Source organism: Gossypium hirsutum, chromosome A03 (assembly GCF_007990345.1).
Source record: "Gossypium hirsutum isolate 1008001.06 chromosome A03, Gossypium_hirsutum_v2.1, whole genome shotgun sequence".
NCBI lineage: Eukaryota > Viridiplantae > Streptophyta > Magnoliopsida > Malvales > Malvaceae > Gossypium > Gossypium hirsutum.
In genome coordinates this window covers 3,665,805-3,685,222 of record NC_053426.1, presented here as the reverse complement: position 1 = coordinate 3,685,222, position 19,418 = coordinate 3,665,805, and the positions used below count along the sequence as shown (strand labels likewise).

General features: G+C 31.7%; 1 protein-coding gene, 1 long non-coding RNA gene and 4 other non-coding genes across 8 annotated transcripts; all 6 read left to right on the top strand.

Annotated features, from left to right (window-relative positions):
* Positions 1-413: 413 nt before the first annotated feature.
* Positions 414-8,282, top strand: LOC107963779 (kinesin-like protein KIN-14J). 3 transcript variants are annotated; one of them, XM_041105970.1, is made up of 22 exons: positions 420-574; positions 678-769; positions 1,415-1,572; positions 1,653-1,810; positions 1,962-2,060; positions 2,610-2,813; positions 2,921-3,004; positions 3,170-3,247; positions 3,346-3,438; positions 3,533-3,562; positions 4,304-4,645; positions 4,722-4,803; positions 4,928-5,023; positions 5,090-5,269; positions 5,400-5,506; positions 5,599-5,777; positions 6,028-6,192; positions 6,274-6,527; positions 6,628-6,791; positions 7,031-7,593; positions 7,725-7,837; positions 7,947-8,282. In XM_041105970.1, exons 3-22 carry the CDS (start codon positions 1,485-1,487, stop codon positions 8,012-8,014), a joined length of 3,147 nt encoding a protein of 1,048 aa, XP_040961904.1. In that variant the 5' UTR covers positions 420-574; positions 678-769; positions 1,415-1,484; the 3' UTR covers positions 8,015-8,282. The 3 variants fall into 3 exon arrangements, with proteins under 3 accessions (XP_016755737.1, XP_016755738.1, XP_040961904.1); XM_016900248.2 differs by having other exon boundaries at positions 414-769; XM_016900249.2 differs by having other exon boundaries at positions 417-769; positions 1,415-1,560.
* Positions 8,283-9,533: 1,251 nt separating this feature from the next.
* Positions 9,534-9,607, top strand: TRNAV-CAC (transfer RNA valine (anticodon CAC)). The gene has a single exon. It is a non-coding gene; the product is annotated as a tRNA-Val (tRNA).
* Positions 9,608-11,454: 1,847 nt separating this feature from the next.
* TRNAD-GUC (transfer RNA aspartic acid (anticodon GUC)) lies at positions 11,455-11,526 on the top strand. The gene has a single exon. It is a non-coding gene; the product is annotated as a tRNA-Asp (tRNA).
* Positions 11,527-13,787: 2,261 nt separating this feature from the next.
* On the top strand, positions 13,788-13,861 carry TRNAV-CAC (transfer RNA valine (anticodon CAC)). Its single transcript has one exon. It is a non-coding gene; the product is annotated as a tRNA-Val (tRNA).
* A 1,504-nt stretch (positions 13,862-15,365) lies between these two features.
* LOC107887974 (uncharacterized) lies at positions 15,366-16,166 on the top strand. The gene is made up of 2 exons (XR_001681224.2): positions 15,366-15,488; positions 15,889-16,166. It is a non-coding gene; the product is annotated as an uncharacterized lncRNA (long non-coding RNA).
* Positions 16,167-19,037: 2,871 nt separating this feature from the next.
* TRNAV-CAC (transfer RNA valine (anticodon CAC)) lies at positions 19,038-19,111 on the top strand. Its single transcript has one exon. It is a non-coding gene; the product is annotated as a tRNA-Val (tRNA).
* Positions 19,112-19,418: the final 307 nt, after the last annotated feature.

Here is a 19,418-nt window from a genome sequence, read left to right as displayed (position 1 = left end):
GCTAAGCGATGATTCGACGAGTAGAAAAATATATATTAGATCCAAATCGATTTAAACAATTAGTGCCGAAGATCGAAAACAAAGTTGTTTAAGTAATGAAAAAGTAAACTGATTACTAATTTAGTGACAGTTAAAGAAAAAAACCTTTGAAAGTATTCTGTTTGAACTATGAAGCAAAGATCTATCTATCTACAGAACACCGTTACACCGTTGAGTCCGTTATTCTGTTCGTCTCTATTAAATATTAATATTTCAAATTAAAAAAAAATCAAACGACAAAGAAAAACCCAAAATCACGAAAGCGGGAACTTTACTCCAAAATCGCTGGGCCCAATGGAAAATCCAAAATTAAACAAAAACTAAAAACAATTTTTTTTTGAAAAAAATGGTCCGATAAAAAAGAAAAATACAAACAAAGCCTTAAAAACCAAAAAACCTAACCAAAACTCGCTCTCGCACGTTCACTCGCTTTTTCTAGTTTTTCCATTTTCCAACGCTAATTCACTTTGTTTTGTTTTTCTTTCTTCTTTGCGGAGAACAGAAGGAGAAAAGGAAGAAGTAAAAAGATCGAGCTGTTCGTGATTTTGAAATCGCTTGATTTTTTTTTCGACGGATCTGCTTCGAAATTTGGAAAATAAAATTTATATTTGGTTTCTAAGCATTGTATTTTTTCATAGGGAAAATTTGATTTTTTTTTTGAGCTATGGAATTTGTAGATTGAGTTCTATCTTTCAAGATCTTGATCTAGTCTTCTATTAGATTTCCTCAGGTTCGTGCTTTAACCTACATTTTGTTCTTACATTTTCTTTTTGAATTTTATTGTTGTGTTTGGATCTGCATGGGTTTTTTCGATTATTTTTAGTTCAGCTTTTAAATTTATTTAAGAAATTATACGGAGAATCGATAATGCAGCTTGATGTTTTGAATTTTGATTTTTTTTTTTGTATTTTTTTTGGAATTTTGATAGTTTGGTTGCTGAGAAAACGTGAAGAGTGTAACTCCGAGCTCTTTTTTTACTTTTTTTTTATTTTAAATTTTATTGTTTTTTCGACAATTGAACACTCTTAGTTTCTGGTTAGCAGAGTGATTTTATTAAGTGTAAGACACGAAAAGAATCTCTGTTCTTTCTTTTTTTTCTCTCTCTTATCTCTTTCAGTTTTCGCTTGTGTCCAAAAAGGAAGGAAAAAAAAGGGCTTTACGCTTAACACCAGTAATGCCTTTTCTTTCCCCTAGTTTCCCTCTAAAATGTGAGCTAATTTCGTTGAAAAATCGGTTTTTATTTAAAATTGTAATCAAGTTCCAACTAGTATGACAAAATTTGTGCCTTTACTTTCTGTATTTAGCTCTGAATAGATAATTAATGATACATATATCAAAATTTTCACTAAGATAAATATTGTTACCCCCTTTGCAGGACTGAGTCCTATGTTATCTGAAAGATAGATTTCAAAGAAGTCAGCTTCGACATTCAGCTAATAGTGCATATGAAGGAAAGCGGTACAGCTAATGGCTTGCATGGAACTCATAATGTAGATATTGAACAAATGGGAAGTTTTGAAGGTGTGATTCGAGGTAAAGTAATAACATTTTTTAGCTCTTTCAGTGTTTTTAATCATCTTCCACTCTTGAACTTGGAGCCTTGATTTTACTAGGTGACTGGCTGTCTTCTTTGGTGGACTGGTTAAATGCAATATTTCCTGATTTAAGGTTGCCACTGGATATGACAGAAGACGAGCTGAGAGGGTGTCTGATTGATGGAACTATTTTTTGTACCATTTTGAACAAGCTGCATCCTGGTTCTGTTGAAATGGTTTGATCAATCATTTGTTAATACTTTGTTTTCTGAATTATTATTATTATTTTAGTTCACTTTTCTTTTTTTAAGACTTAATTTTAAATGTTTTTATCTTGTTCTGGACGTTGTACTTCACCATTTGAGCATGTTTCTTCTCTAACTTCAGGATGGTGATTCTGATTGTGGTCTTGCAAATGTCAAGAAATTTCTGATTGCTATGGATGAAATGGGGCTGCCCAGCTTTGAATTGTCTGATATTGAGCAGGTATCAGTTGATTTGAAGATGCTTTTTCTTTGAGCAATGTTCTATTCTGGGTGCCAAATATTTAATGTTGGATTAAAGTGAAAACATTTTTCTACTAATTGATCTTGAAACAAAAACTATTTGCCTACAAAATTGATCTTAGCTTGTGCACGATGAGGAGTAAGCTATGGTTGGCTCAGTTTTGGGTGTATGGGTTTGGTATATACCTGATAAAATGAACTTTGGACTCTCATGTTTAGTTGTACGTCTATCTCAGTCAAAAGAATTTGTCTTGGGATGTAAACTCCTCTTTCAAGCCTTTTGATCTTAACTTTGGGATGGTTCTTGATCTGAGTGGAGGCTTCTCCCCCCCCCCCCCCCACAATGATGGATTGATCATTGATCATGGAATGAAACCTCGATCGGGTTAATGGTGTATGATGAACTACCTTTTTACTTTTGGGACAAAATGAATTACCCTAGTTGGTTGGGTTCAAGTTGCAAGTTAGCATTCCATTGCTGTTTTTCTTTTCTTTCTACATTTTGGTTAATAATTTGGGACATATGCAGGGCCATATGATGCCGGTTTTAGAGTGCCTTAAGACACTTAGATCATGTTTCAATCCTAATGATGAGGCCAATAGCTTCCAACATCCTTCCAGAAAGAGATGGGATCTTTCTGGTGAAGTCGAGAGCATCCAAATGAAGCAAGGATGTTATGCTGATCTTTCTGATGCAACAGTTTTAGAATTATTGAAATCAAGCAGTTTAGATGTAAGATTCTGAACTCTTTCCATCCATGTGTCAGTATCTATTATGTACTCAAGATTCTGATAGCAACTTTTTGGTTAATGCATTCTTATGCACCTTCCTTTTTGCAGAACGTCTCAACTCAATCACTATTCAGTATAATTTACAAGATTATGGATGAAAGTATTGAAAGAAAGAAAGGAGATGTACCTCATGTATGCCATCAGGAGTACATACATTTGCTGTATTTCCTTAGCATTCATGGATGTTTTTAGTTTTGTCTCTTTTCTGAGACTGGTAGTCATGCATCTGTCGTGCTATATATATATTTTGATACCGTCTTTTAATTTGTGGTTTTCTATTGTTTCCTTTTTGCTCAGCGTGTCGCATGCCTGTTGAGAAAGATTGTAGAAGAGATAGAATGGCGAGTTTCAACTAGGGCAAGAAATTTAAAAAATGTAAATTGCTTCGGAACTTTCTATTTCCTCTCTCTAAGAGATTGTTTTCTCACGTGCGGTGCATGGATAATGAATATTTGTATTTTGTGATCCTGAAGCAAAACAAGCTTTTTAGGGCACAGGAGGAAAAGTATCAATCAAGGATAAGAGCACTTGAGACCCTAGCAAAGGGAACCATGGAGGAAAATATGGTACTTGACTAACAGTTTAGGGCACGTGCCTTAGTTTTTTTTGCCTTTAGTTCTCCCTGTCTCAATAATCCTGGATTTGTTTTGGTTCCTGTAGGTTGTTCTAAAGAATCTACAACATATAAAGGTGCAATTCTTAATTTTTTCCCTCTTAATTCATTGTTGATTGTTTAAATTTTACTATGTTGTTTTAGTTCTTTGCCTTTGGTTTTCTGAAGACTCTCATTGACATATTGTTCTCTGGGTTTCACATCCTTTGATAATTGCTTCATCCATAATGCTTCATCCATAAATTTGAAACTGAAGGACTAAATCTATTTCTGTGAATTGCTTAACTTATATTTACTAGTTAAGTTTAAACTGCAAGAAGGATACAGTATATATATATATATGTACTTTTGCATGTATTTCCATTTATATCTTGTATGAAATTCAACTAGTGTACTGACAGATGCAAATTTGAGATTTGAATTTTCTTTTTAAGGAAAAGCCATTTAATTTCAGAAGAAAATTTTAAAGGATGGTTTAACTTTGTATTACTTAGTTTAAAATGTTTATATTAAGTTTGCAAATCTGATATTGAGTCTCCTTTTTATGTACTTGCACTGCCTGCAATGCTTTTATGTTAGTTTAACTAGTTTGGGATCAGAACTTTTCATTAGAATTTGGATAGTAGATAATTTGATCCCTGTTGTGTTGTGAACTCAAGCTAAGATTGACATGGCTAATCAATGGGGCTATTCCTTTTTCCCGTTGTAAGTCTTAATACCAGGTGACTATGTGGTGTTATGCAAAGATTTATCTCTTTGCCATATTTTGTTGCTTGATAGTCTAATATAATTGCTTTGTTATTTCATGAGAATTGCAGTTTGAAAAGAGCAAACTAGAGGAGAAGGGTAAAGTTGAAGAGCAGGATGTGCTTCAGCTTAAGAAGGAGAAGGTTCAGAAAGACCTCGAGATTTCTAGGCTAAAAGAGGAACTAGAGAGCAGCAAAAAGATGCATGAAATACAGTGTCTACAATTGGAAGCCCAGGCTGAGGATAATAAAGTATTGTTAGAAAAGAAGTTAAAAGAAGTCGAGTGTCTTTTAAGTGACTCCAGGAAGAAAGTTGATGAGCTTCAGTCATTTTCTGAATCTAAACAAAAGAGATGGAAAGATAAGGAGCGCAGTTATCAGAGCTTCCTTGATCAGCAATTTCGGGCTTTGAAGGTTTGTTGTTTTTGTGATGTTTCTATGATACGATATTGATACATGGTCCTATAACAAGAAGTTTTACACTGTTTAGGAATTGAGGGATGCGTCAAAATCTGTCAAACGTGAGGTTCTGAAGACTAAAAAGAGCTGCTCAGAGGATATAAATTTCTTAGGTAGTGTTGGTTATTCTTGCTGTTTGTTTTGTTTGTCTGGCTTGGTCTGCCATTTAGATTTCATTTCCTTATATTTTGGGATTTGAGCAATTCCTCATTGTGTATACCCTTTTTTCTTGAGTAGGAATCAAGCTTAAAGGAGTGGTAGATGCTGCTGAAAATTATCATTTGGTTCTTTCTGAAAACCGTAGATTGTACAATGAGGTTCAGGATTTGAAAGGTACATTGTATATCTTAGTTTGTTCGGGTTTCTTTGCCAAGTAGCTGAAACTACTTATTTGTGCAGGAAATATTAGAGTTTATTGTAGGATAAGGCCATTCCTTCCAGGGCAAAGTAAAAAACAAACAGCAATAGAATATGTTGGTGAGAATGGTGAATTGGTTGTTTCGAATCCCTCAAAATTAGGGAAGGACACTCATAGGCTCTTCAAGTTTAACAAGGTTTTCAGTCCAGCAGCTACCCAAGGTTCTAAAATTTCTTAACTCTGTTCATTTGATAATGAAACTCATCTCTTAATTTAATGCTATATAGTTATAGCCACACTTTTCATGACTGCTGCTTGTATATCACATATTTCAATGTGATATGTCTGCAGAGGAGGTATTTTTGGACACCCAGCCATTGATTCGATCTGTTCTTGATGGATACAATGTTTGCATATTTGCTTATGGTCAAACTGGCTCAGGAAAAACTTATACTATGGTGAGCTGCCTGCTAATATTATTCCATTTCAAATATATAGATTATTTTAAACTTGTTGGCTATGTCTTATGCATATTTATTCTTCTTTCCAGAGTGGACCTAATTTGTCTTCTAAAGAAGACTGGGGAGTCAACTATAGAGCTTTGAATGATCTTTTTCAAATCTCTCAAAGCAGGAAGAGCTCCATTATATATGAAGTTGGTGTTCAAATGGTTGAGATATATAATGAGCAAGTTCGTGATCTGCTTGTTATTGACAGTTCTCAGAGAAGATATCCTTTATTTTAATCTTTTGAATTTCATTTCTTATGTTTCTTGATTCTGGTTTGAAATTTGGCTCTATAACTTATGTTCTATTGCTATTGTTCCTTATCCTCGGTTCTATGCAATACCTTACGTTATTGGTTTAAGAATTTGCAATACTCATTATAATTTTGTGTTTGGTCTAATGGTTATATTTTATTCCTTATGATTCTTTTTCTTGCCGTTAAAGATCTTATTTGTTTCCTTTGACTTGCACACACTTGGGATTTGGAGCACTACCCAACCAAATGGGTTAGCTGTCCCTGAAGCAAGCATGCATTCTGTAAAATCAACCACAGATGTTCTGGAATTGATGAATATTGGTTTAATGAATAGGGCTGTTGGTGCTACCGCCCTAAATGAGAGGAGTAGCAGATCCCACAGGTTATATTTTATTCTGTATGTAACTTGTTATTTGGAGAGTTTGAGTTTTGCATCTAATGGGTTTCAGTAAATTATGTGCAGCATTCTCACTGTTCATGTTCGTGGCACGGACATAAAAACTAATGCTGTTTTGCGCGGTAGTCTACATTTGGTGGATCTTGCTGGCAGTGAACGGGTAGATCGTTCTGAAGCAACTGGAGATAGGCTTAGGGAGGCACAACATATAAACAAATCCCTGTCAGCTCTAGGAGATGTAATCTTTGCTCTGGCACAAAAGAATTCTCATGTCCCTTATAGAAACAGCAAACTGACTCAAGTTCTCCAGAGTTCTTTGGGTACTTTTTACTGTTCAGATTTTAATTTGCTATTTCACGGTCATGCCCAATAGATTCTATATACCTTAAAAGCCTATTTATTTGCTCTTACTGATTGTAGGTGGCCAGGCGAAAACCCTTATGTTTGTGCAGCTTAATCCTGATGTAGAGTCATACGCTGAAACCATAAGTACTTTGAAGTTTGCTGAAAGAGTTTCTGGTGTTGAGTTAGGTGCTGCACGGACTAACAGAGAAGGAAGAGATATCAGAGAACTTATGGAACAAGTATCGTTTTCTCTTCCTCTACTCATTTTCCCTTTTCTTCGAGTTAATGAAGCATAGCTGTTGAAACCAATTGTTGATTGTTTGAAAATGGTTACCTTATTTCTCTGGCGACGGAGAAAGCAGAGTTATAGTCCAATGTTGGACCATGAAAATCTTCACTTTCATTAATGAGCCTATCAACTGGCATCGTTGCAACGGTGTAATCTTGTTCATTTATAATCTTCTATTTGATCTAACAGGTTTCATTGCTCAAAGAAACCATCACAAAGAAAGATCAGGAGATTGAGCGTTTGCAACTGCTTAAGGGTAATGGCAATGGTACTAAGCGTGGTATGAGCTCACTGAGGTATGAATCTTCCTCTCCTAGGGGACGGTCCAGTGGGACTCCTCGACAAAGCCTAGGCCTCTCAAGACAGCCAAGCTTGGGAAGTTTTGAGAAAGCAGATGTTGATGCTGACATTTTCTCAGCTAATGGTGATAAGCATTCTGAATCTGGCTCTCATCGGTCAATTGATGAATCCAGGCATCAAAATGAATCACTTGCGCATACAAACATGATAGGAAGAGATTTGGGTCTGAATCTTACTGATGATATTGAACTGTTGGGATTCGGAAATGCAGATTCAGAGGAGAGATTAAGTGATATATCTGATGGTGATCTATCAATGGGGGCTACAGATACTGATGGCTCAATCTGTAGTGCCGTGGAGTTTACTCTTTTCCCGGAAGTTTCAAAACCTCCTGATAAACCAGAGAAGGTTGAGAAAGCAAGCAAATCTGAAAAATCTGATAATATTGGGAAGTAAGTATACTTTAACTCCTACGGCTTTTATTTTTCACTATACTTTAACTCCTACGGCTTTTATTTTTCACTGCAATATCTGATAACTTGATTAATTTGACTTACTCCGGTTGGCTCCTGTTCAAAAATAGGTCTATCGCCCCATCACTCCCGTCTAAGCTTCCAAAGCTATCTCAGAAAGTGTTGCAAACAAAACCTACTGCTCGATTGTCACTGTCCCGGAGCACCTCCAAGATCCCATCAAGTATGTAATTATTATATAATGTTCCTATGATCAAACTGTTTTGAATTTTGATCAGTCTCCTCACTCTTTCGTTTTTCATTGGAATGTGTATATATATATATATCATCAGGTTCTAAGAAAATAACTGCTGCAACCACTAGCAATTCTTCAATTAAGCCCCCGAAACGACGGCCGTGATCTGAAACTATGTTTTTAGATGGTAGAAGATCTTTGACTTAAAGTGTAGTTTGTAATTTATATCGAAAACTTCACTATGCTTATTGTCTGTAGGTTGTTTCTTCCTTCCATTTATCTTATTGGAAGGGGGCCAATGTTAGAGAAACTGTTCACTTGTTACATACTAAAAAAAAGGGTGTTATATCAGCCCCTCCACTTGGGTTCTCGTCAAATTGCAACTCTATCTATGCATTTTTTATTGATATATATATAGGATAATTGTTTGATACATTGATTTTCTCGGTGTATTAAATAATAATCTATATATGTACATTGCAGGTCACACAATTATGTTTATTTATTTTTTATCATTCAATTATAAAAAATTATAATATAGTCACTCAATTAATCACATATTTTTATTATATATATTTTTTATAATAGTAAGATCATGTGGCAATTCTAAAATTGACATGATAAGTTTAGCCTTGTAAGATTTATACATTATGTCTAGGGGTATAATCGAGCTGAGCCCGAATATTGTCAACCTTGAGTTTGATACTTAGTTTGAGCTTAATTCAACTTTTATTTTTAAGCTAGAGTTTGGTTTGAGATATAATCGAGTTACTTGAGTTTGAGTTTGATTAAGCTCGTTTACTAATTTTTGCATTCAAGCTTGCTTTGATAATTAAGCTTATGGTTAATAGTATATATCAAGGATAATAATGTAATTTGGTAATATAAAAATATGAAGAGCTAGATAAGGCTCATGAGCCGTTCAAGCAAAGTATTACGAAGTTCGAATTCGGCTTGATCAATAGCTCAAGTTCAACTAGATATTACGGAATTGAATTTGAATATTTTTCAAATTAAATTTGAGTAGTTTGCAAACACAAATATCTTATTTTCAATTTGGACTATTTAAAAAAATAATTTATATATTAATTTAATCAAGATTCTAATGAGCATGCGTGAAAATCTCTTCTTAATTTACAGCTTACACCTTCCAAAAACACTAATACCATTTGAATGCTTTTTCAGAGAAAAAAATGCTTCTTCTAAACTAAAAATTAGCCTAAAAGCACCTTTTTCAGAAATTGAAAATTTTAGTTTCTTTCCAAAAGCATTTTTGAAAAGTATTCCTAAACTAAACTCAAGCACTTTTGGTTCGATAATTAAGACGACGACCATTGTAACCGTTCAATATTAGTCCCAACAGCGTAAGCAAGAATGGGGGTAAGCCCACTTTCATTAGGCTGGCCATAAACAACACATACCAAAACAAATCTCATATTAGCATGAAGTGCAATTGGATTGTCGTGCGATTTGTCACATCAACTTCATAAAGAAATTAATGTTTTAATTAGTATTTTTGTTAAAGAAATGTGATTTGAAAAATTTTGAAAGATTAATGGCCAAATTGATAGAAGATGTAAATATTGAGGGTTAAAATTATCATTATGCCATTAAATTATTGTGAATGGTGATTTGCTTTTCGCATTATACTATAATTGAGTGAAACTAACGACTCATCATCAATGTCTGGGTGGTGTAGTTGGTTATCACGCTAGTCTCACACACTAGAGGTCCCCGGTTCAAACCCGGGCTCAGACATTTTTTATTTTCTTTGGCTTGGCTTATCTATCTCAACTTTTTTAAAGTACCGTTTAAATATGATAGAAATTTTTTCTTTTTTCTTTTTGAAACAGAAAGAAAAACTTATTAAGACTAAAAGAAATAGAAATTGCATATTAAATTTATTAATTTTTTAGTATATTTATGGGATAATACTAATTCATTTCATTTATTCTAAAAAATTTATGAAGTCAACCTAGCCGTGGAAAGCAACAGAGTAAAATTAAAACTGCATAATTCTAAAAATAAAAAATAAAAAAAATCCTATAATCGAATGATGATGGAATTTTGAGGAATGATTTTGGGAAGTTGCTAAATTTCCCCCCCCAAAAAAAAGCAACCAAATTTCCAAAATTATAAATTTATATATATATATTTTTTATAAATATTTACGTATGGAACCAATCTACTAACATTATTTATAGCAACATAATACTCTCTCTGTAAAAGAGTCATGCGTGACCAATTTGAAACACTCTTACTTTATAAACTTGTCAACATTGGATAAAGATCAAAGATAAAATCTCGATAATATATATGTACACATTGGTATTGATATGATTTGATGTTTTATTCTAGTACTTGGGGTTTGTTTGAAAAAGAAACATTTACTAAAGTGTTGGTGTTGTTGTTGGAATGTATGCTGTTCTCGGATGTGGCAACGATGGTCGAAGCTCAACAAAAGAAGCTGAAATGGAAAACCAATGAGGATTGTGTGAGGCAGTGTACTACTAACTTTCATGTTTGTACTCCTGCCGGTTATTGTGCATGTGCCGGCAGCAATCCTAATTGCTGTTAAGGACCTTTAAGTTTTTACTCGATTTCATCCACATCCAATTTTATTAATAAGTTTGGAATTTGCTGGGAAATAATGTATTGTTCTTCGAAGTTTTTAATGAAATAAGAAGCTACGATTATAATGTTTCTATGTTTTTTTAATTACGAGATTAATCCCAAAATTATATATAAATTATAATTTAATGTGTAATTATATACATAAACTTTGATTTTGTACATTTATACATTAAAATTTTAAAAAATTTATATTAATATATTTATATTAATCTAACTTGTTGCATGTCAATATGTTTGGTCAGTTACAATTGACATTGCAGTTGGTAGTGAGAATATTGTAGTACTTTTTAAGTTGACTATTTTTGACATATATTGGTAGTCTTATTAAAGCAGCAAAATCAGGATATTCATCTGTAAAAGTATTCTTCGAGTTAGATTGTATTTTATTTCTTTTATTAAAAAAAAGATAAATTGTTCTTTGTACGTTGGATCAAAGAGTATATTTTTTTTTTTGTTGAAAATTTCTTTCATTTGTATTGTTAAAAACTAGCGTGATTGATGAAATAACCAAATAGTAACATGTGGCGTGCCATGTGTGCCTTATGCTGATGTATAAAGATTAATTTTTAAAATTAGAAATAGATGAAAATTTTAACATAATGACAAATTTACTCTTTGATCTAATGTATAGAGACTAATTTACTCATTTTTTTAGTAGAAGGGACGAAATGTTATCTGACTCCTAATATAAGAATCTCTATAATGGTTTAAAAGGTATGGACGGATTTGAGAACTAAATTGAAGTGATATCGTAAAAGCTTCAATGGACCTTGGAATATAAAGATTAGAGAGTGTGCAATTTGGATCATTGTGAAGAACTTATTTGAGTGCAACTGCTATGTATTAAATTGGAAATACTTATTTGGGTGAGAGTATTCATTGTGAAAGTGCGAGAGGCCACAACAATATCCAAGGAGCGGTTGAGATTATATGATAATTAATAAAAATAAATTAGTGAACTTGTCAACGAAGTCGTTGTAGTATAGTGGTGAGTATTCCCGCCTGTCACGCGGGTGACCCGGGTTCGATCCCCGGCAACGGCGTATTTTTTGCAATTTCCCATAGTAACACTAGTGGGCGAGGTTTATACCCGCTCTGTCATCTCCTAAGATACCCTGGAACATCACTTTCGCTTTCGCTTTATGGGAGCTTTGGCCCCTTCGTATCTGCCTTGTTTTTAACAGCCCCATACAACAAGGAACAGTGACTTGTAGGGCTCTTGCAGGGGCCCGTGCGTCCTTTGCCCTTTCCCCGGAAATCAAAGTCCGCTACCCACCTTCCATTGTACCTGTTCCATGGCAAACCCGGGGAAAGCGGGTGTGGGTGCTATTATTAGGGACCACAAGGGTAATTGGGTTAAAAGATGTTCTCGCCATTTCCCTAAAGGCAACAGTGTTGAAGCGGAGCTTTGCGCACTTAGAGACGGCCGCAAACATGCGGTTAATTCGAACATCACCCATCTTGAAATTGAAGTTAATGCAACTTCAATTATTAGCCTTATTCCAAACACTATTGTATCTTAACACTTTTCTTGTTACGTTTGGTTGATGACTACAGGATGTTTCGAATTATTATCTCAAATTAGAGTGTTGATGCTCCGGCAAATTTATGAAGTTAATTTCAATAATAATGTATCCTCAGATAGCTTTTGTAGGGATAATCTTGTTGTCATGTATGGTGAGTCCCCTAAGACTATTTTGTCTTGTATTTTAACTAAGACTAAACATCCTCGTATTTTAAGATCAATATTATAAGAATTTGTTTGTTTTATTTATCTAAGTTCCTATAATAAGTACTATAAAATTAAATTAGTAAATTTGACAATAAAATTTTATAGTATAGTAATGAGTATTTTTATTTGTCACGTAGATAATAAGGATTCAATTTTTAACCATAGCGATAATTTTAGGTAAGATAACTACCATTATAACTGTTGGATTTTAGTCCCAACAGCATAAGCAAAAATTGGGTCAAGCCCACCTTTAATAATTTGGACAATAATATTGAATTAATTTGATATGAAAATTTATTTCTTCTTTTTATAAAGCATTTGGCATTTGAATCGCAAGAATTATGATTGACACCATGTTATTGTTTCCAGATTTTTCATTTTAATTAGGCATAATATTAAATTTAATCTTTAATGTTTATATTTTATTAATTTAAATTTTATTTTTTAAAAAAATAAATTAAATTTAGTCTACAAATTTAAAAAAAATTAAATTTATCTGTCAATCTTTTAATGAAAATACTAATTAAAATTTTAAAATTTTAAAAATAACATTCTGCATGGCGATTAACATGAACTTGGTGTTAATATTTTTGAATTTTTTTATATAAATTATTAGAAGTTGTAGCATAAAAGATAAATAATCTTCTGTCAATATGAAGTGTATTTATGTTGCCCACGTGATGCCACACCAACTTTATTAAAAAAATGGATAAACTACACCTAGGGTCACAAAACTATTAGTAAATTAACGTTTTGGTAACACAACTTCAAAATGTTACAAATGATCATTGAACTATTCAAAAGTTTTCATTTAAGTTATTGGGTAGTTAAATTGATGCTCCATGGCTTTATCTGTTCGCATTACCTAGACAAATCAAAAGCTCTTTTTCTCTTTCTCTTCTACATTTAAGTTTTTCTTGTGAAATAACTTTGGACGATACAAATCTGTAAACTAAAATTTAAACAACTTTTTTTTTCTGATCTCCAACACTAGCCATCAAATTGACTTGAATCTAAGGTATATTCTTTATTCGTTGATGGGTACTGATCCATCGTATTGATTGTCAAATTATCACTTGAAACTCGCTTGCAAAACTTGAAAAAAAAAACAAACTTAACAACCTTGTGGCTTAAATAAAAACTTTGAAATAGTTCAGTGACTATTTTGTAACTTTTTAAAGTTTAGTTACTAAAACATAAATTTATTAATAGTTTAGCAATCTTGGGTGTAGTTTACTCTTAAAATTACTAATGTTTTAGTTAGTATTTCCATTAAAGAAAAATAATTTGATATTTTTTGAAAGGTTAATAGTCAAATTTAACTCAAAAAAGAATAATTCTATAATAGCTAAATTGATTGAAAGTGTATACATGAGGTCCATTAAAGAAAAGCAATTGGACACTTTTTGAAAGGTTAATCAGTCAAATTTAGCTCAAAAAAGAATAATAATACTATAATACCTAAATTGACTGAAAGGGGATACATGAGGGCTAAATTCATCAATATCCCTACATTAATAGCTTTTTATGTAATACTATAAAATGGTAAAAGTGAGAGCTTATAACATCAATGTCTGGGTGGTGTAGTTGGTTATCACGCTAGTCTCACACACTAGAGGTCCCCGGTTCGAACCCGGGCTCAGATAATTTCTTTAATTTTCTTAAATAACTAATGAACTTTTTCCTCCCTATATTTTCTTAAATTTTCAAGGATAAATTAGTAAAATGGTCATTTTTATTTGTTTCAGTTTACTTTTAGTAATTTATATTTGAAATATTATATTTTAGCCACTTATGTTATCGTGTTATAACATTTTAATTACTGAGCCATTAATTGTTGTTAACAGTGTAATGGTAAATTGACGTGACTCGTTAAATCATCATTTCAAACGAAATTTTAGGTTAAATTCTACAATTGATTCCTATATTTTTTTTCATTTTGAGTTGTTTAATTTTTACTTTTATGTTCTTTTAACTTTCTTTTTTTTCTACCTTTATTTTCCATTATCTTCTGCTTCTCTATCTATTTTCCTTCCTTCTTCATTTCTTTTAACATAGTTTTTCTATGTTTTTCATTTGTTAAAATTAGTCCACAAGCTCGCTTCATTTAAAAAAATTAAATTGTTTAAAAAGATAAAAGTATAGGGACTAGTTTTAACAAATATAAAATATAAAAAATTACATTAAAAGAAATGGAGAAGAAAGGAAAACAAAGGGAGAAGCAGAAGAGAATAACTAATTTTAGAGTAGAAGTCTTGTTTAAATATGGGAGAAAAACTTTTGTTTTTTGGTGAATTACAATAAGAGGGTGAAGCCCTAACAGTAATAGAATTAGTATGACTCAAACGTAGGCCACATATGGGGTAGTAAATACTTAAGACTAAAAAAATTAGGATTTGCATATTAAGATTTTTAGTATATTTATGAGCTAATAATTATTCATTTCATAATTGTGAAGTCAACCTAATAATGTAGGGAAACAGAGTAAAAGAAAATCTGCATAATTATAGAAAAAATCCTACAATCCAAGGGATTATGGAAATTTGAGGAATACTTTTGGAAAGTTCCCAAATTTCCTAAACCAGCAATAAAAATTTCCAAATATTAATTTTAACATTTTCAATAATATTTATTATTAACAAACACATAATTTAATAGTTTATTTGACATAAAAAATACTAAATAGTGGGGAAAAAACAGAATAAATTATTAAGAGATTTAGGTTTCTGTAATTTTATATTTTCTTAAATTAATTAGCCAACGAAGTTGTTGTAGTATAGTGGTGAGTATTCCCGCCTGTCACGCGGGTGACTCGGGTTCGATCCCCGGCAACGGCGTACTTTTGGCAATTTCCTATATTTTCGGTTTTCACCATCATACTTCAGTGGTTAAATTCTGCTAGTACTCCATGTACTTCACGAAAATTGTGGATTTAATCCCTACACTTTAATTCGGCCATTATTACTCCCTGTACTTTGCGAAAACTACACTTGAAATGATTATGGAAAATTGAGGAATGAGTTTGGAAAGTTTGTAAATTTTCCAAAACAGCAATAAAAATTTCTAAACTTATATTTGTTTTCCTTTTCTGTAAATATTTACATATGGAGCCAAGCTACCAACAATATTTATAGCAAAAGAGTACTGTCACTAACACACACACACAACACTCATTTACTCAAAGAAAAGCCATTGAAATTAAAAAGGAAAAAAAAATTCCCATGGAGGCTTCATTGAAATTAGTTGTTTTCTTCACTCTTTTGCTGTCATCTGGTAAGTCTTTCTATAAGCAATCAATACAAACATATATAAGATCAAAGTGTAATTTGACCATTTACTCATTTATAATTTTATAAAATATAAAAGGACTAATATGATATTTTTCATTTTAAGGGCCCTGACTCTGCCAGCCCCCTTGAGACTGCCCCAATAAATTGTTGATGTATATTAATAAATTTGGTATTTTCTCCTATTAAAGTTTTGTTTCCATCTCTATTGAAAGTATTGCGAGATCAATTTTGAGGAATTCCCGTTTTGTGAGCTTATCAATATTGAAAAAAGATGGGAAATAAAAACTCTAATGGAAGACAAAATAAATTTGTCTGTGTAGCTTCATTTTGTGAACTTATAAGACTCTTGATAGATACATTTACTAAAGTGATGTGGTTTGAAGGTATGCTCTTCTCAGATGTACCAACGATGATCGAGGCTCAACAAAAAAAGCTGAAATGCAAAACCGATGAGGATTGTGTGAGGCAGTGTGCTACTGACTTACATGTTTGTACCCCTGCTGGTTATTGTGCATGTGCCGGTAGCAATCCTGAGTGTTGTTAAGGGCCTATAATTTTTACCCTATTTCATCTACATCCAATATTATTAATATGTATGGAATTTGTGGGCAAAAAATGCCTTCTTGTTCGACGTTTTCAGTAAAATAAGCATTTACGAATATATTCTTGTTTTTCAAGTTTCAAAATAATTAATCATGATATTATTGTGAATGTACGAGAGTGAAGTTGTAACAATTTAAGGATTGGTTGAAGACTCGCAAACGTAGATTGTCAAACTCAATTATGTAAATATCTTAATATCTTCGTAAGCTTTTGATAGCTTGATTTATTTTTTTATGAATTAGTCGAGTGAGTATAACATCAACGCTCATTTGAACCAAAGACAATTTCGTGGGTAGAATCTTTGAGATATGTTCTTGAACTAAGACATTCAACTAATTTTGGAAGGCATCTTAATGTTACAAAGTCTCTTTTACTATAAAGGTATTTGTAGGGATAGCTCTGAAGCTCTTGTATGATAAAGAAATGTCAAGATGCCTAAATAGTCTCTTAACTTTTGTATCTTGCGGTGTTATAGTGTTTGTGCTAGTTTACCATCAAGGCTAAGAAGTGCTATGAAAAAAAGTTTTTGAAAAGTTTGATAGTGTTTACCATTATTGTCAGAAAGTACTTTTAACAATATAAAATGTCAATTTTAAACATGATGTTATAAAGTGAAGATTTAATAAAGGACAAATAGGTAACTTCGTTGAAAAGCAATTTTCTAAAAGCCGAAAGATAAAGATTTAGACATTTTGACTTACTTAATCAAAGTTTGAGTTGATAACTGGTTACAAATTCTTTTTTCCCTTGCAACCTTCTACTTATGAAGTGGCCTCTCATAGTGTTAAGATCGATGCAACCTTTTACTTATGAGAAACATTGGGTTTCCCTGTGGAAGTCAGCTTCCCCCTAAACTCAAGTACTTCCTTTAGAAATGTGTTCTCAAAATCCTTCCTACTGCAAACTTTTTTAAACCAAAGAGGCTTGAATGTTCAAGATCATTGCCCTTTTTGTAGAAATAATGCTGAAACCATATGCCATTTGTTGAGGGACTGCACTACTGTTAGTAACTAGTGGGCGAGGTTTATACCCAAAGCTCTTCAGCTTCGCTCCCTGGACAATCCAATGAGTACTATAAAATTAAATTAGTGAATTTGACAATGAAATCTTGTAGTATAGTGATCTGTATTCTTGTCTATCATGTAGGTAATTAGGATTCAATCTTTGACGATAGTGATAATTTTAGCTAAGGCTCAGTTTGTTTTAACGTAAAAGTTTTTACGCATTTTTCCACAATTTCACTTTTACAATATTTTTTTTACATATTTTATCATCTCATAATATATTCATTAAATTTTTATCATAATTTCCTTACTCACATATTAAATTGTTTCACACTTAAACTTTTGTACATTTTTCATTTTAGTCCCTATTGTCATGTAATTTATTTCTCACCATATAAGCACTTTAATCAGACAATTCATTATAATATCTTATTTCACATAACAAAATTTCATACATATTGCTTCTCTTATTTCAATTATAAATTTCACAAAGTTTACAATTTAAGCCTTAACATCATTAAGATTCATTATTTACTATAATTTCACCTTAACATCACATCATAATCAATTCACTACTTATCATAAATCACAAATGAATGTTTGATTCATTAAAAATAACTTTTATGAAATTTTTTCAAGAAATTTACCAAATAACAGAAAATATTTCTTGAAAATTTTTTACATACATTCATCCAAACATAAAAAAATATTAACTGTTTTAAAAAAGTAAGTCATTTTCCAAAAATCATTTTCAGTGAAATAAACGGAACCTTAGACGACAACTATTATAACTGTTTGATTTTAGTCCCAACTACGTAAGCAAAAATTGGGTCAAGTCCATCTTTAATAATTTTAGTTTAAAAAAAAATTTGGCCCGTAACTTTTTTAAAAAAATCAAATTTATCTATCAACCTTTTGAAAAAGGGTCGAATTAATATTTTTAATAAAAATACTAACTAAAATATTAAAATTTTAAAAATAGCATTCTACATGGCAATCAACATATACTTTATGTTAATATTTTTGAATTTTTATGAAATTTTTATAATTATTTTATAATTTTTATTTTTTTAATTATTAAATTATTAGTTGGGATAGCATATAAATAGTCTAATGTTTACATGAAATGTATTTGGCTGCCAGCTGGATGCCACACCAACTTCATTAAAAAAAATGCGTAAACATCCTCGAGTGTTTGATTGTTTTTATTACATTCACATGTTCCTTCTCAAGTTACAATGATTTCAATTTGATTTATTAAATACTTTAATAGAAATGTGATAATAGTTTTCGAAATTACACTTCTAAAATACAATATAAAGTTTATTAATTTTAAAATTTTTAATAATATTTATTATTAGGAAACAGATAATTTAATAATAAATTTAATACTTTATTTAACATAAAAAATACTAAATAGTGGGGAAAAAACAGAATAAATTATTGAGAGATTAGGTTATCGTACTTTTATATTTTACTAAATTAATTTGGTTGTAGTATAGTGGTGAGTATTCCCGCCTGTCACGCGGGTGACCCGGGTTCGATCCCCGGCAACGGCGAATTTTTGGCAATTCCTGTACTTTCAGTTTTCACCATCATACTTCAGTGGTTAAATTCTGCTAGTACTCCCTGTACCTCACGAAAATTGTGGATTTAATCCCTACACTTTAATTCGGCCATTATTACTCCCTGTACTTTCAAATAGTTCGGTGATTATTTTGTAATTTTTTAAAATTTAGTGACAAAAACATAAATTTACTAACAGTTTAGCAATCTGGGGTGTAGTTTGCCCTTAAAAAAGAATAATACTATAATAGCTAAATTTACCAAAATTGTATACGTGAGGGCTAAATTTATCAATATCCCTACATTAATAGCTTTTTATCTTAGCTGTAATAAGCTAAAACTAGTGGGTTGTCGTCAATGTCTGGGTGGTGTAGTTGGTTATCACGCTAGTCTCACACACTAGAGGTCCCCGGTTCGAACCCGAGCTCAGACAATTTTGTTAAAATTTTTAAACCTTTTCCTCTTCGGCCTAAATTTTCTTACAAATTTGATTTTCTTTTTAATTTTTTAAATATCTGAATTTTTTTTTGGACAACTAGTTTTAGAGTAAAGTCCAGTTTAAATAGGAGAGGAAAAATTTTTTTTTTAGATAAAGCTCTAACAGTAACGAGACTAATATAACCCGAACTGAAACTATATTTGGATCGGTGAACTTAAGATTAAAAAAAATTAAATTTTGCATATTAAGATTTTTTTAATATATTTATGACCTAATAATTACTCATTTCATTTATTTAAAA

What these genes read in the sequence shown, in the direction of transcription:
- LOC107963779 (XM_016900248.2), top strand. Translation starts at nt 1,485, where the DNA reads ATGAAGGAAAGCGGTACAGCTAATGGCTTGCATGGAACTCATAATGTA. An exon ending in CAGGAAAAACTTATACTATG is followed by an intron (nt 5,507 to 5,598) that starts GTGAGCTGCCTG and finishes TCTTCTTTCCAG; the next exon opens with AGTGGACCTAATTTGTCTTC. An exon ending in AGGAGTAGCAGATCCCACAG is followed by an intron (nt 6,193 to 6,273) that starts GTTATATTTTAT and finishes AATTATGTGCAG; the next exon opens with CATTCTCACTGTTCATGTTC.